This window comes from Hemicordylus capensis, chromosome 4 (genome assembly GCF_027244095.1).
Source record: "Hemicordylus capensis ecotype Gifberg chromosome 4, rHemCap1.1.pri, whole genome shotgun sequence".
Lineage (NCBI taxonomy): Eukaryota > Metazoa > Chordata > Lepidosauria > Squamata > Cordylidae > Hemicordylus > Hemicordylus capensis.
In genome coordinates this window covers 173,516,838-173,534,808 of record NC_069660.1, presented here as the reverse complement: position 1 = coordinate 173,534,808, position 17,971 = coordinate 173,516,838, and the positions used below count along the sequence as shown (strand labels likewise).

The window sequence follows — 17,971 nt, the reverse complement described above, 5'->3', positions numbered from 1 at the left end:
AATTTGCAGAAAACCCATATCATTGACTATTGCTACTCTAGTCTTCCAGGCCTAACAGATTGAACTCCAGAGGTCCACAAATGTTGGCTTAACTTACTAGCCAAGCCAGAATGTGTGGTTGCCACAGATGCTGTTTCTTTTCCAAATCCTTCTATTTAGTGTGTGTGTGTGTGTGTGTGTGTGTGAGAGAGAGAGAGAGAGAGAGAGAGAGAGAGAGAGAGAGAGCGCATGGGTGGGAGGGAAAGAGGGAGATTTCATACTAGCATTTGGAGATGGCAAAAGGAGCAACTTTTTAATGCTACTTCTGCTTGCTCTAAAGCTCAGCACCATATCGTGAGAAACCTCTTTCCCAGCTGGGTGAGGGTAGGAGGAGTTTCTTGGAGAAATGCTTATGTTTGTTCCAAAGCTCAGCAGCACAAGCTAGACTCCTCTAACTTTCCTGGATTGGGAGAAGGAAAGGAGGACCTCTTATGTTAAACAGAGCAGAGGCCCAGAGTTGACTCTGGTAAGTGCATTTGAGCATAAATAATTCCCTTAAAATAATATTTGAATGGAAGAAACAACTGGTCTTGTGGGAGCAAGCATGAATTGTCCTCTTTGCTAGGCAGGGTCTGCTCTGGTTTGCATTTGAATGGGAGACTACATTTGAGCACTTTTATTCCCCTTAGGGGATGGGGTCACTCTGGGAAGAGCATCTTCATGCTTGCATGCAGAAGGGCCCAAGTTTCCTCCCTGGCATCTCCAGATAGGGCTGAAAGAGACTCTTGTCTGTAACCTTGGAGAACTGCTGTCAGTCTGTGCAGAAAATACTGGGCTGGATGGACCAATTGTCTGACTCAGTATAGTGCAACTTCCTATGAAACTTCTTTGTTTGAGCCTGTTGTTCTAGCAGTCTTAAATTTATTTCACCCCACCCACCAGCACCACCACCACTTGGGGTATGCTGTAGCCATACCTGAGACCTATCTAGGACCGATGCAGAAGGGGGCATCCTGGAGTAGGGGTAGATGTGTGCATCAGGAAGCTGAAAGAAAGAAGGTCATGTACCAAAAGGCCACAACCATCCTGAAGGCAGCTGAGAATCTGTTCCTGTGTCTTGACTGTGAGATCTGCCTTAACAGACTCTCAGCCCCATTCAGAAAAATAGAAATCTAACCAGTCCTCCACAATTGGTTTGATTTCTTTTCTTCCCCATCATTTTTGTAGAGTCTGAGCAGCAAGTGCCAGCAGCCACGAGAACTGGCAAAGGCAGTCAGTAGGGTGAGTGAGCCACATGGAGACAGCATCAGAGCAGGCCAGCTTGCCAAGTCGCCATTATCTGCCTGATCACAGAATCCACACAGGTGCCAAAACAGCCTCAGAGGCTGATTCAAATCCTCCGTCTCCCTCCCCACAACCTGCTTTATGGCCTCCTGATGCCTGCCTGGGCAGAAGAAATGGGGGTGGAAGGAAATCAGGGCAAATGAAATGTTTGAAGTGGACATTTTAAATTGCATTATCTCAACAACCATGCTGTCTTTGGACACCAGTTCTGCAAGTGGTGGGAGAGATAACGGAATGTTAGAGGAGAGATTCTGCATAGCTTGAAAATTTTAACTCCATAAAATGTACTTAATGAGGATGTGTTTTGCATAATTAAATTCAAAATCTAAGAATCTCAGAGTGGGACTTTTGCATTAATGTGACAACCATCACCAGATCTGAAGGTATATCAGATACAGCTGTTGTCCAGCTCTCTGCTGCCCTTTCATACTTGAGGGTAGTACAGTTTGAGATCACGGGGAACAACTGGCTTAATTGCACTGCTTGTTCTCTGTCCAGTAACTCAAACCAGAGATGAAGTTAATGCAATCTTAATCATTGTTGCAGATAACTTTTAAAGGGATCTACTAATCCACACAAATGCTTGCTCTGGGGAGGCAGAATCAGTCCTACACACACACACCCAGGTCATTGTGGCTATGGATGCCACTACTTGCTCACTGATCCAGAGGCCGAGGAAAGGAAACCCGGCCCCCAGATATCCCACAATGCACCACGTGGACAGTGTGCTGTTTTATGGAAATTCCTGTGGCCAGGTTGCTCCTCCCCCCCGGCCAATATTGTTTTAATATTTGCCAGCAGCTTTTGCACCCACACAATGGGGTGATGAGGTAAGAGGTCCCGTGCATGCCCTCCTACCTCCTTTTTAACTGGTCCGAAACTGGTTGAGGAGTGCCAAGATCGGGACCGATCCCAGTGGTTCTCATGACCTGTCCTACCCAGGCTAGTGCTGCCCTACCTGGGTATGGCTGGTTGTGAAAACAACCTCATACCATTTGCAAACCTGCTGCCTGTCTGGAACATTTGTCCACAAGAGCAACTTTGTTGAATTTGGTTCAAAAGTGGAAAGTTGCAGATAATTGTGGCATCAGAACCAGAGAATTTGTCAAGGTTTTGACTGCTCTTTTGTATCTGTAGAGCACACACTTGTTAGTGCTAGAGTGCAGTTTCAACACCACAAGAAACCACAACTCTACTCTTGCTGGCTACACATTTTTTTGCTTCTGTTTGTTTTGCCTATCTAACATGAAACAGGGTATTTTTCCTTGTTTATCAGCTACAGAAAGCATTTGTCACTTCAGTGACAAATGAGCAATAATCAATACTTAACCTATGAAATTATGGCCCTAGCTGTTTTTGCACGAGCCCTTTCTGTATTAGAGCTCATGGCCGGCATCCTGACTTAATGATGCACTTGCAGAAGGCCATTGCGTAGGCGAGTCCCGCTACTTTGGTAGCTTGCACTCCAGGCTAGTGTGTACTACTGTAATGCTGTTGTGCTTCCTTAAGGATGGTAGTGAAAGGAACATTTGTTTGAGACTAGTGCTTGCGCTAGCAGAAGATTTTGACAAGAAGATTTTTGACTACTCATTGTGCAACTACTGTTCCACAACATCATTGTTCGAGACTGCTCCATAACACTGTTGCACAATCTTGTAGCACAACCCTGTATATGTCTGGAGAAGGTCTTCCACAAGCAGTTGCATGACATCACAGAGCATCACAGCTTCACGCAGCTCCTCAACCTTTTTGTGTGAGTGCAACTTCGTTGGGCGGACATATTATCAGGATGGCAACTGATGTTTTGTAGAGATGGAGTTTGTTTGGAAGTAGTGAGAATGCCCCTTTAGGGAACTTCTTCTCTTCATGTTATGATGCAGCCAGCTTTGATTTAGCTCATTAATACTTTGTTGTGATGACAAGACATGCAAATGTTGACAAAGTATGTGGGAATCTGTATAAGCAGCTATGGGGGATGGCGGAGGTATAGAAGAAAGAGAGATTACCACGATGTAGAAAGGATGTAACACAAATGACTTGAGCCTGTGGTTCATTTCCCATGTGTTTGTAGTAGCTGTGGTACCCATGTGGCTTTATTCACTTTGCAGTATGTTTGCAAGCAGTGATGGACCACGTGAAGACTGGATCAGAAGGAGCAATTCAAATTTAAGTGTTTTCTCTCTAAGAAAGTAGGAATGCATAAGTAGTGTAGAGCTGCTAATGTTTATTGAAGAAGAGGTTCTGAGCAAAAACAAGTACAGAGACTCTACTAGCATATATGTTGCTAGCACTTATTAACTCATCACTAATTTCCCCCTCTTTTTTTTACTTCCAGAGCCATTATATATGAAACCTGCAGGATATGTTGTTATGGCCCTGAAATTGCACTGAAGACGGACCTTGCCTCTTCCATTTTTCGTGATTGGTGTTATTATTGTTGTTGTGGTTGGTTGTTCCCCACAGTGAGTGGGATTGTTGCTTTATCTGGTCTCTTCTTTATGAAAAAGATGTCTGATCCTGGCTCCCATCAAGACACTGGCATCAAGCCAGGTGTATTGGAAAAAAGCAGCAACCCAGATGACTCTCAGCCTTCGGTCAATTCAGAAAGGAGGAACAAAAGTGGGATAATAAGTGAACCTTTGAATAAAAGTCTTAAGAAGTCGCGACCGCTCTCCCACTACTCCACTTTTGGTAGCACCAGCTCATTAAGTGAACATTCAGAGAAAGGTGCCCCTGTAGCCAATGGCAATGAAGCAACTATGGATAAAAGCAATTCTACCTCAAAGCACAAAAACATCGCTGACATGCTGAGCAAATCGGATATTTCTGCAGAAGGACAGAACATCTTGCAACAGTTTGCTCAGTCTACAGAGCTGTTGAAAAGAGTGGTCCAGGAGCACATTCCCTTGCCTAATGACCATGGGACGGGTATCTCAGACATGGAAGCTGTCTCAGCTGCGGAGACAATGAACAGCCCATCTGATTTTCCTTACTTGGGGGCTTTTCCTATCAACCCTGGCCTTTTCATTATGACCCCTGCTGGCGTTTTTCTGGCAGAGAGTGCGCTCCATATGGCTGGCTTAGCAGAGTACCCAATGCAGAATGAATTGGCATCTGCCATCAATTCAGGGAAAAAGAAACGGAAACGATGTGGCATGTGCCCTCCTTGCAGAAGACGGATAAACTGCGAGCAGTGCAGCAGTTGTAGGAACCGTAAAACTGGGCACCAGATTTGCAAATTCCGAAAATGTGAGGAACTTAAAAAGAAGCCTTCTGCTGCACTGGAGGTAATTGGGTTTGGTCAGGCAGCTTAATATTTTCCCCTCAACTGCTCTGTGTGGAACAACAATACCAATGTATGAGGTCTGGAGGTGGAGGTGTCAGGGGTTTGTATTCATTAGCAGTTCTTACCTTTTATATTCCACATAAAGCCCCAGTCTGCTCACACATACTTGTACATGCCATTACTGCTAGTAATTGGAAGGGATATTGTCTCAAATTGGCCTGCCTTCCTGTGATGCTGTGGGTGCTCCCCAGGCCTAGCTCTTAACTGTTTACATCTTTGAGTCTTAGGCTTGGTTCTCTCAAACAACAGATGAAGGGTCAGCCTGGATGTGAGGTGCACCATCTCAGACTATAGGCAGGGATTAAATGCTTCTCCATTCAAAACAAAACAAAACAAAATCCTTACACATAGAAAGTAGCACATCAGGAAGATGGGTTCTAGTCAAGCCCTCTTTCTGATGTGCTAGTACTTTTACATACAAAGCATTTCATGTGCATTATCTTGCTGTCATCCTTACAACTCTGTGAGGTAGATCAGTGTTATTATTATATCCATATTGCAGTTGAGCAGCTAGTGATTGTGTGTGTGTGAGAGAGAGAGAGAGAGAGAGAGAGAGCTGCTGGGTTTATGGCACAGGGAATACTTGAACCAGGTACTCTGGATTTCTAGCTCAATTTCTTAGTCACTACACTGTTCCATTCCCCTCCCGCCCCCTTTGTGGAGGAATATACCATCAGTAGTACAGTCTGGACCTGGCTTTACTACTGTGAGAACTATACCTTAATGCCCATGACTTACAAAATAGGGAAGCTATTCCTAAGGGAGCCTAGCCCTATCTCTCCTGGTCGTCTGCTGCCACGGGAGCTGTGATTGTGGCCCTTGCACACAAAAACAGTGAAGATCGGTAATATGCTCTTATCACTGAACTGTGGGTCTTCTTTCTGTTTATGCCATTGCTGTTTGGTGTTCTATACCTCAAGTGATAGTTCTTAGGACTCAAGATGCTGAGTCCTTTGAAAAATACAATTTCATTGAGAAATGAGCTTCTGAAAACCAGTGTCATTGACCAGCGCATCCCCATTTTTCATAGAATGCAGCCCACCTCAAAATGTCAAAAACAGAGTGGGATTTTACTGCCAGGAAGCCTCCTTGGGAGGAGGGGTCATGGACAGTGATCCCTCTGATTTTTTTCATCTGTGTGTGGAATGAGTTTTGTTCTGGGCAGCAGTATCAAGGCAGTGTGTGTGCACATGCATTCAGAGTGGGGCCTTCCTGATTCAACCTGAGCAAGATCTAAAATCAACTGAGCAGACATCAGAAAATTTGTGAGTGCATACATACACGCATGCCTTCAAGGGAACAGTGATCATGGATACTTCCTCACAAATGTTGACCTGTCTTAATTTTGCCTAGCAGCAGAGGTTATTGGACACTCAGGCTCATAATCTTTACGGGGCAAACACTTCTTGTCAATGGAGTTTGACAACTGAAGCGTGCCTGAACAAACATCATCCCCAACTCTTCTTTATAATATGTAGGGATTGTTATACACACACATGCGTGTGTGTGTGTGTGTATCATAGAAGATCTCAAACAAAAGAATGAGGCCTGGGTAATCAGATGCATCTGAAATACCAGCAGAATAAGGTAAGGACATAGATGCTGTCAGTGAGCTAGATCACCTGCAACATTAGGAATGTTTAGTGCCTCTAAGGCACAGTGTAGGTTTTTTTCACTCTCATATGGGAGACTAATAGATGAACACATTTTTGAAAAGAGACGTGGGGCTATTCTTCAGTCCTCACAGTGCAGTTGCTTGTATGATCTGAACAGTGGATATGGGGTAGTGATCTGATTTGGGAAGCAGGCCCACTATGAGCCTACAAACTTTCACTTTCTAGGTGCCATAAAAGCAATTCCTTATTTATCTGTGTTATTTATGATTAGAGTGAGAGTGAGCATACTACTTGCAATTTCTCCAGAACAGTAGCAGAAAGGCATGTAGCAGAGAGGCATTCAGGGAGCAGGATGGAAAGCATGTTTCACGGCAAAGTTACTGGTAAGTATAAACAGGTGGTTTCATTTGAATCGTAGCTGAAGAAGAATTTCAATGTTGTGTCTCTCTCATATGTGGCGCATGGCTGTGATGATCATCAAGATCGCCATAGCTGCAAAAGAGAAAAAATCATCATCCCAGTATCTATCAGATTATTTTATTGTGTAAGTTGTTGAAAAGATATTAAGCTACAAAACATGTCCTTATGATTTGTGATCCAAGAAAAATTTGGATCACAAAATTTGGATCATGCAAGTACAATTTGTGTACAGTGTATACACGTACATATCTGTATGCGTGTAAAGTTATCCACACAATTTTATGAAGGTATTATTAAGTTGAATGGTTAATTATGACTGTTATGTAAATGACACATAGGACATTTGTTGTAGCTTTTCTAACAATTACAGATTTAATGAATTGAATAATTACTTCCAGAGATTTTTTTAAATGCAAAAGCATGTGGGAACAAGTGTAACCCTGTGGGTGCTTACAGCAAGATATATAATGATACTTTATTTTGGAAAAATAATGTCATTCTGTAATATTGCGTAATACTGAGATGTGGGAAGTCTTGTACAGTGGGTACAAATCTTTGTGTGTAATCATTTCTGGTGTGAAATAGTGGCTTTCAACTTGTAGGACTTCAGAATCGCTACCTAGAGATTTAGTGGCTTTCGACTTGTAGTGGCTTTCAAGTATTCAAGTATTCAAGTATGGTACCCATTGTACCCATTATAGTGGCTTTCGACTTGTAGGACTTCAGAATTGCTACCTAGAGATTTTCTTTGAGAAACATGGACATGTGCACAAAGTCATTTTCAAGGAAGCCTAGGACCTGCAAGTTAAGTTTCACTCATGCAGCGCAGGTGACACTATGACAGAACTTTAGGTCAAAATAACCAATGCAATTGCTCACGGCTAATGGAATAATTCATCTTTAAAGGAGACACAAAATTAACATTTCATATGATGTGTCAGTACATGAAGAGGTTGGATTTTTATTTACTATTTATTTATCAGTGCAGGTGACTAGAATGTGTTTGTTGCATCTGTAAACAAACTCCTTCAGTTTTGCTTATTTTAAATATGATTTGACCAACTATTCTGGAATTTTGGCCTGATGCTTTCCTCAAAAAGCAATGAAAGAGTTTGACTCTACATTCTAAGAGAAGTTTGAAAAAGGACTTTGGGTAGTTAGGAGCTCAACAGTTCTCTTTTGTGCACTTGACATTTCTAAAGCTCTAGAGCAGGGGTCCCCAACTGGTGGTATTCCAGATGTTGATGAACTACAACTCACATAATCCCCAGACCTAATAAATTGTAACTGGGGTGATGGGAATTGTAGTTTAGCAACGTTCCCCACCAGTTGGGAACCCCTGCTCTAAAGTATTGAAACTGAGCAACTGAAGGTTCCTAAAGGATTAGTGGACATTACTCAATACCCTAATATTCTTTTTAAATTATTTTTAATTAGTTTATTAAATATTAGAATATACATTAACATTACAACAAGATGGTACAACAAGATAAAGAAGCATTTTCAGTATGCCTATCCTAATATTCTTGTGCATTTTTTCTTGATTGCTTCAGAGCCACCATGGACATAAGAGGAAATGTTATCTATGGCAGGTTTGTCAAGCTAATCTAAAATCATGAAGCACCATCATAGTCCTCAGCCTGCACAATTTCAAAGGTGTATGCTAAGCTGAAATGAATTGGCAATCTATTCATTAATAAGTTTGAGGGACCCAAATTTATTAACTTGGTGACAAAGGCAGGTTTTTTAAATTGATGGCATAGCAGATTTAGGTTGAATGGATGTACTTTGGAGAAAATAATATGGAGTCTTTAAAACCCACAAATGTATCAGTAGATCCATCAGCTTATAGGCACTAAACAGGAACAAACTGTAACTATGTTCCAGAGTGATGGTGAAATGAATGTGCTGGTACCGGTGTGTAGTTAACTGCATAGAGGTCACTATTCACACATCTGTTTATTTTATTTTTCCATTTCTATATTGCCCTTTGTCATATTACCCTAAGGCAGTGTACAATCTAAATAACATCAAAATATAGCACAACATGTTAAAATCATGCAAGGCCTATTCACGTTATGCTCCGTGCATGTACAACTTATGTCAAATGGATGCACGTACAGTTATTCACATGTTGAGACTGTTCTCACAAGCAGCCAAGACAGGGCTAGGGCAGCTAAGCCTGAGCTTGTCTGCCTGTGGGAGCCATCTGGCTCCCAACGGCTCCTTGGTGGCAAACCTACCTAGGGATCCTGACTTTTAAATAGGGTTAAAAGAGTGAGTGCTCCCTTAACTATGTTTCCCTGACCATGTGCAGCACCTGCTGCTTTTAGCCAGCGCTGTAACACTGACAAGCGCCTGCCCATTGCTGTGGGTGCACACTTACATGGTGCATTGTGGGATTTCCAGGGGCCGGGATGATGCGTCCCGGCCCCCAAGCCACTGCGCTGCATGGGGCAGCCAGTGACTGCCTGGGTGTATGATCCAGTAAGGACTCAGCAATTGTCTGTGGGGAAGGCAAGTTTAAGCAGCCTCCCCCACCGCCTGCCCAGGAATCTTCTCATGGGTTGTGAGAAAGGACCCATGACATTCCAGCAGACGTACTTCCTATCTGAACCCTGTATTTGAGAAGATGTAGACCCTGAGGCTCTTCTCATGATCAGTGAGAAGAGCCTCTAGGGGGGTTGCGAAGAGAGTGGGCTAAGCCCGCTCTCCTCGCAGGCGAGCAGACAGTCTGCTCTGGGCAGCCGCAGCGGCCGCCCACACAACTGCCGGCTCTGTGGCGGAGCCGGTGGGGGCTGGAAGGATTGGGGACCGTGCGGCCCCTGGAAGCTCCAGTATACCCAGCACGAGTGCGCAGGGCATACTGGAGAGACCCCTGAGCTGGGAGGCTGCTTTTAAGTCTCCCGGCTGGGGGTCTACTCATGAGTAGCCGCGGCATGGAGCCGCACCACAGCTACTCACAATTTTGAAAACTGGGTTTAAGGGGAGGGGTAGTTAGATGGGTTAACCGCCTGGAAGCCACTGGGCTCACCTGCAAACCCGGTGGCTCACACAGTCAGGCGAAATCGGGCTCGGCTCTCCTACCCGATTTCACCTGATTGTCAGAATAGCCTCCCTGTTTCACTTTTAAAATGAATGTGTGTACAGTAATTCACACAAGAACGTACATGTGTACAGAAATCTGTATGCATGTACCACATAATGTTGGAATAGGGCTACTGTTAAGCAACGACAAAAGTACAGCAGCAATCAGATAATCAAGAGCAGTTACTGATCCTATACCACCAAAGACCCAAAGGTCTGCATAAAGAGGGCCATTTTTAGATGCCTCCTAAAGGCTGGGAGAGATGGAGTGACATAGATCCCTCCTGGGAGTGAGTTTCACAGGACTATCACTGATAAGGGACACCTCATGAATGACAGATGTGCCTCCCTCCAAACCATTTAGGGCTTTTAAATATGAATAGCCTCAGCTGGTGCAGTAGCCAAAGCTGTGCAATGGTGCTACTGTTCATGACATCTCAGCTCAAATCTCAGAGATCAATTTACTTACTTTATTTATATTTATTTATTGTTTAATTTGTATAACACCTTTCATTGAAACAATCCCAAGGCAATTAACATAGAAAAATTAAAAACAAGACTATAAAAATTACACAATTAAAATATTAAGCTAGCTAGCTAGCTAGCTAGCTAGCTAGATACACACACACACACACTCTCTCTCTCTCTCTCTCTCTCTAAAAAGAATTAAAAATACATGCATAAAACCATGCCACCAATTCATAAAATTCATAAAATAACCATACAATCAATTCCACTGCTTTCATGCAGATGTTGAATAACATGGGAGGCAAGCTTGAATCTTGCCTGCAATAACACCTCCTGGCCCTGGCCCCCCGAGAGGATTTGAACATAAGTCTGACCCTGTCAACCCCAGCCTGGAGAAATAGTCCAGAAGTTTATCATGGTTGTTGGTATGACACACCACCGAAAAGTCCAGCAGAACCAATAGGGTTGTCCAACAGGGTAACCAAAGTGGTTTCAGTTCCAAAACCAGGACAGAAGCGAGATTGAAATGTGTCCAAATAATCCATGTCATCCAATACTCTCTGCAGCTGAGTTGTCACCACATATTCTTATCTTGCTCAAAAAGTCAAGATTAGAAACTGGCTGGTAGATATTTAGTTTGAAGGAATCAAGAGAGGACTTCTTCAGTACAGACTTGAGTATTGCCTCTGACAACTGGTTGTGTCGCAGTCACAGTGTTATGTTGATTTCTGTGAGACTGGGCCAGTATGAATGATCTGTTGTATGATCAATATTCCAGGCAGATGGAACAAAACATCAATGTAAGTCAAAAAGCCAATAGATTCACATCTTGAGTGCTCCTCATGCCTCTTGCAAAGCAAGCAGTAACTGCAAGCCTGTACTTACTGCCCATGTGTCTGGTTTGATGTACACAAAAACAGGCTGATATTGAGAACGAGAGGCAAGATAAATGGGAGAGAATGCTAGGCTGGAACTGGAGAGCAGGAGTAGAGGAAGGCTGAAAAGGAAAGCAAAAGCAGTGGATCCAGGCAGAGACCTGGGAACTGACTCAAGAACTCTCTGAGGCTATTGACACGTGTGTGCAGAACTGGGCTAAGGGAGCTGGTCCCAGTGGCACCACGGCGGCAAACCCGCTTAACTAGCCACCCTTTCAAATGAGGTTAAGGGAGCCCCATTGTTTTGATCTGCCAGACTGCAGGGAGCCCCAATGTGCACTGCACACTCACGGGCTGCATCACAGTATTTCTGGGGGTCCGGATGACACATCCCAGCCCTTGGCCCTCCTTGCTGTCCGGGCGCACGGGGAATCATCTGGGTGCATGGGGGGCATGCCCAGCATAGGAGTAGCGGTTGTCTTCAGAGAAGGTAGGTCTAACCTGCCTTCCCCACAACCTCCTCTGGAGCCCTTCTTACTGCTCGTGAGAAGAGGCTCTGTGTGTAGTTCACTGTGGTGAACCAGTTAATGCCTGGCTGAAGCGGAGTTGCTTATAAAGCCCCAACCCTCCTTATATTTCCCAGTCTAGAGTCTACACTGGAGCTTACTCCTCCCAAGTAGACCCATGCAGATGCGTCAGGTAGCTAGGTGGGCACTCCTCCACTGGACTGGACCTTGGTCCTGATCCGGCACTACTGCTGCTATGGGAGGTGGTAAAAGAGGGTCTGGAGAATGGCTAGGGTCCAGATGGATGTGTGAGATTCCTCAAGATCTGGGGCTCTTCAAAAGGGAAAATACTCAGGTGGAGTAAACTCCAGCTGTTGCTCAAGAGTTGGGGGCCACTGCAGGATCTTGGTTCATGCTTGAGGTTTTTGCAGAATCTTGTCCAGCCCCAGAGGAGCTTCTTGAGGTCTGGGCAGGGCTGGATCCTGGTCCAACATAACCAATAGTTTAACTGATAAGGGCTTCTGTGTGGCAATTATAGATGGCATGATGGAGCTAAAGCTATTAAAAAACAAAATACTGTTCAAACTGGTCTTCACTTGCTAAGCTACAGCTACAGTGTAGGAAGTACAGTGGTCCCTCGACTTACGTAATTAATCCGTTCCAAACGCATGTTCGGAGGTCGAAATTTTCGTAAGTCAAAGAGCGCACCACGGAAGTCTGGAAACATTCGTAAGTCGAGGAAACCGCATCTAAAAATTCGTAGGTCGAGTAAGCTGAATCTAAACCGGCAACTACTTCTGGTCTTTTTTGTCGCTCGTAACTCGAAAACATCGGATGTCGAGTAGTTCGTAGGTCGAGGGACCACTGTATGATGACATTCACCTAGTGTTCAATATATAAACTGAAGCGTCAAAAAGCTTAGTAGGGATATACAAGTCTAGTTTTACCTACCAAGAAAAAGAGGTGTTACTTCCCATAGGTGCACAAGACACAAATATCTTAGATCCTGCTGTGAGATGCTAAAACAGCACCTAGATTATTTTCTTTTCTTTGTGCTTGCTTCAGAAGAATGGATTCTTTTAGACACAGATATCTTAGATCCTGCTGTGAGATGCTAAAACAGCACCCAGATTATTTTCTTTTCTTTGTGCTTGCTTCAGAAGAATGGATTCAACTTGCCTTCAAATTCCTGCATTTTGGTTCCTGCCTAACTTTCATATTCTGTCAGACTGTGACTCTGTTGTATTTTGGGAGACAGGCACGGGAGTTGTCTTATTTAGAAGGCATTTGAGTCAACACGTGAAGAGACCATTATTGCCCTTAAGATCCCTGGAACACATGACACAGTTATTAATGCATGAAGTGGAAGCATTCATATTCCAAGTTTTATCATGTCAGTATCATGATAACTGTATTTTCAGATTTACATTGGTGGCAGTTTCTTCACAAACCAATTTCATGGAGAAAAATTACTTCCATCATGAGGGCAAACTATCAAGCACTTGTGTGGTTCCAATTTGATGCTGCAAAACCGTATCTGCCAACATGCCTCTATTTTCCCATTCACCTGAATGGGAAAATAGGGACATGTTGGAGGGTATGCAAACCAGCCCTTTCATCCAGTTATGTGTGGCATACCATATGCTCCTGCAGTAGCTCTACAGTTGATTAAATTGGGTTAAGAATAAATTAATTCCAGTTTGTAAATGCTTGGCCTACAACACAGCTTGTACTGGGATATGTGCATTCAGTGAGGACAAACTCCTTTATGATCGCATGTTTTTCCGCAGAGGTTAGGAAGAAAATACTGATGATGAATACAGCAATCGAGGCCTGATATGTGAATCATTATTACAGTTACTGCTTTTACAAAACAGTTTCATGTTATAATAGTGTACTGATTACAGTTTTGTCCTCTGGAATAAAGTATCATTGTTGTAAATACTACAGCTGACACTTGTTCCCTCTCACATGCTTTTGCACACACAAACATTTCTGGAAGTATTTGTTTGATTTATTGAATCTGCACTTGTTGGAAAAGTAAGGAACCAAGTAAGCTACAACACATGCCCTATATGCTTGCTTGTTTGTTTGCTTGTTTATTTTACACATCACTTTTAAGGATAACATATTCTCAAAGGGGTTCATGGAGTAAAATAATAAAAACAGGAGCTACAAGAAAGAACAATGGAAAGCAACCATAACCAAACAGCAGATATTTAGCAGCAGAAAGTAATTTTCTTTCATAGTAGTCCATTCTGCCATACCTTCAAAAAGTAGTGTTTGTCATCCAAATCTTTTGGGGTGGAGTTTGGAGTAACCTAAAAAACCAAAACAAAACAGAATGTCATCACACATTTCGTTCAGGTAAATATTTTTTCAGTAGGAACTTTCACAATAAAATGGGTCTAATCGATACCAGAAACTTGAGGGTCTCTTTGCAATAGTGGTCTTGTTGAAGATGTTATCACAGCTATGAGCCACACATGAAAAAGTGGCATATTCTTGAAACCACAGAGGTTTATGATTTGAATGAAACTAATTATACGTTGTTATCACTAACTTTGCCATGATATTGTTTGTGCCCCCATCCATGCTGGTGTGGTAGCAAAATCAGAGTCTTTAAGTTTAACTGCACGTGAATGTATGTATTGAAACCAAAAAATGTTCAGTGCTGCTATTCTCTGACATGTAAACCCTGATTTAGAACAGATGGACAGGTATGGTGGTATAATTCTGTCAGTTACTGTATGTACTTGGTTGATTCCTGAACTGGGAGGTTGTCAAGTCGCAATGCAGAGAAGTGGCCTGTGACTCAAAAGCTCAGCTTTGCAGTTGCAGAGATGCACACTGTATCTCCCCCTACCACTGTCAAGTGTTGATCAAGGGGAAGGAAAGTCTGACAAGGAAACGAAATGTTCAGCTTACTTTGTTTGAGCCCCAAACATGTGCAGGAGTATTAACAGTCAATGCAAGCTCAAACAGCAAAGCCATACAACAACGCTGCTGACATTTATGCCTGTGCTAAACACCTGGGATCAGGCTTGGGGCTCTAGTGTCTCCCTGGTCAGTTGGCCTCCCTTTTTGATCACTGCTTGATAGTGAAAGGAGAGACAAGTAGTGCACATCTGTGCATCAACTGTGAGGTTGGGTTTTTAAAGGTACAGACTCCTCTGGATTGTTATCCTTTCTTAGCATTTGTGAGCTTGCTAATTTTAAACAAGCTGCAACTTCTGAACTCCAATTCCATTTAATCTGTACTATTTGATTGTTAGACAGTGGGGCAATGATGTGTTGTCAGGCTGTGCGCCCTTTCCTTAAGATATTTTCTGTGAAGTTAGTGAAGGCTATAAACATCACAGTCCCAACAGAGACAGTGATGCATTGCACTGAAAATGAGATAACTTACTGTCTTATTAGCCACATTCCAAGTTTTCCAATTAGCATCAGATCAGAATGACTACATAAGGAGGGGGGATTGATCTGGGGGGTGGCAATGATATGGGGGACTGGTATCGTTCAAAAACTGCTGTATTGCTAAATTATATTCTTGTTCTAATTTGCTGAGTCAGTGATCTGGAAAAGGGGAGAAGGAAAAGTCCATCTCTCCTAAAGAGACCTGAAGTGGGAAAATTGATTCCACAGTGCATATTAGGTTGAGCATTTCCCTTCCCTTCTCCCTGCACTATGGGAGTTTGAGGAAAGTTAAATGACACAGCAAACTCCATCCATCCCTTGATTTGTTTCCAACTCTGTGATTGACTGGCAAATCAGAATAATTGAAACTGAGCCATTACATTATATGAAGGGTCCATTTGAACAAATATATTGTTGTTTTGTGGGTTAGGACACACATTTCCCAAGTAGTGGCGGACCAATTCTGAGGTAAGAATGAATTGCTGTGGGTTGCTTTGTTTAGATGATTGAATAATAATAAGACACCCAGAAACTCTTCTTATTTATTCAATGCATCAATCCTTTGCATGCTTATCTGTGAATAAGCCAGACTGAACACAGTGGGGCTTACTTCTGAGCAAGCTTGAATAGACTCAGGCTACATCTGTGGATGGAAACCACTTTTTTCATAATTACCACTATGGGTGGTTGTTGTTTTTATTGTTTATTTATTTATTAATAACATAGCACAATCTATAAGCATGGTCCTTATATATTTTATATTATATATTGGTCATTATATGGTCATTATATATTTTATATATATTTAGAAGATAGGTCCCTGTCCTAAGCGATTCACAATTTAAAACTGACACAAGAGAAACAATAGAGGAAGAATGGAATAGGAAGATGGTATAAACTGGAGAAGATTATTTGATGTACATTTTTGTACATAAATTATGTACAATTTTATGTGATGATTTTGTGAATATGAACTTGAGCTTAGTTAAAACAGAGCATGAGGTCTAGGGTGTTGGATCAAAAGCAGGATAGGAAATAAAATATTATTTGGCTTATGTTACAGGTAGATATTTGTCAGTGTTAGGGAAGGAAACCCTTCCATCTCTAAAATAAGTTCCATAGGGTCATGGAACAAGTTACCAGGAAATTTTTGAGTTGAGTACTGAAAGGGAAAATATTCAGACATGTAACAGCAAAGCTTTATGTTTAAGGCCTTCCAGTCGCACAGTTTTATCTGCTGACTTTCAGGTGCCACACATTTTCTTAGTACTGTTTGGGTCGCTTTATGATGTTTGTGTCTTGCCTTTCTCTCAAGGAGCTCATGGTGGCACAGGTAGGGGCTCTCCCATTTTACCTCCATAGCAGCAGCCCTGTGAGACAGTGTGGGCGCTCCCAGGGGTGGCGGAGAGAGGCACCTTTACGTGTAAATTAATAGGTGCACACGTTTACCCTTTAAAGACCCTTCGCAGGCCATCACCACACCCCCCGCAGTGGTGCCTGCACTGGCCTCTACTGCTATGAGATAGTTTAGGCTGAGAGTCTGGGACTGGCCCAAGGTCAGTCACCCACCCATAGCTAAGTGCTAATGTACAAGCAGTAGCATAGTTGAGGTTGTGAATTTGTTTCATGGCCTCCCAGTGGAAAGGGTTGGAAACAGACCACATGCACATCCACCTGATTGGGCACCGTTGTCTGTATTGCATTTCAAGCCTGCCCTTTCTCCAAGGAGATCAGGCCTGCGTATGTGATTCTTCTCATTCCCATTTTATCCTCACAGCAGTCCTGTGAGGTAGGTTAGGCTGAAAGAAAGCCACTGGTCTCCTGAGTGGGGATTTGATCCTGGGTCTCCCTTGACTAGTACTCTTAATCACTGGACCAGAGTAAACTAATGGCTTTATTCAGGTAATTGTCTGACTTGTTCATGGCCTAGGATGCCTTGCATTTTGCCCTGTATCATTTATCACATTCTATGGTGCCCCCTTTCCCATGCTCAGGAGGACAATTCTCAGTGGATGCTAATTATTTCCTCAAGACATGTTATTATCCACCACCACCCACTCCACTTAATGCAGCTCAAGTGCTGGAGTTATTAACTCAATCTTTTAAGTTAGTGGCTTATTTAGATCACTGATGTAAAATGGCCTTGTTTTGAAACAATTCAGTCCAAGCATAAAACCTACATGGCAGCTTCTCCCATTAATTTGCATGTGTGCAGCTCCCTTTTACTTCACGCGCATGCAAGAGGATCAGTGGATTGTGCCCAGTGATGGCTTAGCTCTGTCTGTCTTCCATTCTTCCAAAATCTGCCGCTGCTTCATCTTCCCTCCTGGCGAAGTTTCTTCTGTTCCCTAAAGAGCTGTTCATTCTGACTCATACAGCTCATTATAACCAAAAATGTTTTCTGCCTAAAGCGAGCCAAATTTTGTAGGCTGAGGTCTTGCTGGAATCTGAGGGGCTCCAGTTCTTTCCTTGCCAGCCTAAGCATAAATTGGAGGCCTGATCAGAGTCAGAAATAAGTTTTGTGTCTTCAGGCGGTACCCATCTGTACTTCTAAGTTTCAGCTCAGACGGTGTGATCCAGATTCCAGGGAAAAGATTCAAAAGTGGACAGGGGAGGAACTGTGGCACAGTGGGAAGCACTGAAGGTGTGATGGAAGGCATATTATCAAGGAAAAATGCCACAACATGGTTCTCGCCAACAATACACCATGAAAGAATATGTGGATATTATTCCTAGGAAGGACAAGTGATCTGCACACCAGATATTGCATCCTACCCAGGTCAGTGTGTAAATATCCAGAGTCCACCTACGCCAGGGAGGGTGTCCAGATATAAAGAAAGGCAGCAGAGCTTCTGTGCCTCTTATAGAAGAGAGAATTTCAGTCGATGCAGGTTGTCGTACATGAGTGAGACA

General features: G+C 43.0%; 1 protein-coding gene across 21 annotated transcripts in view; it reads left to right on the top strand.

The window, feature by feature from the left end:
- Positions 1–17,971, top strand: part of CXXC5 (CXXC finger protein 5) — a 110,434-nt gene that overhangs the window by 79,980 nt on the left and 12,483 nt on the right. For 16 of the 21 annotated variants that reach the window (XM_053247529.1, XM_053247527.1, XM_053247537.1 and 13 more), the window contains 3 exons: positions 3,659–4,610; positions 6,592–6,668; positions 17,614–17,837. In XM_053247529.1, coding sequence (XP_053103504.1) covers positions 3,822–4,610; positions 6,592–6,668; positions 17,614–17,794 — 1,047 coding nt within the window. In that variant the 5' untranslated portion in view covers positions 3,659–3,821 and the 3' untranslated portion in view covers positions 17,795–17,837. Of the gene's footprint in view, positions 1–3,658; positions 4,611–6,591; positions 6,669–15,488; positions 15,527–17,613; positions 17,838–17,971 lie in introns of those variants that run through there. The other 5 variants (XM_053247544.1, XM_053247543.1, XM_053247546.1 and 2 more) reach the window with 5 other exon arrangements.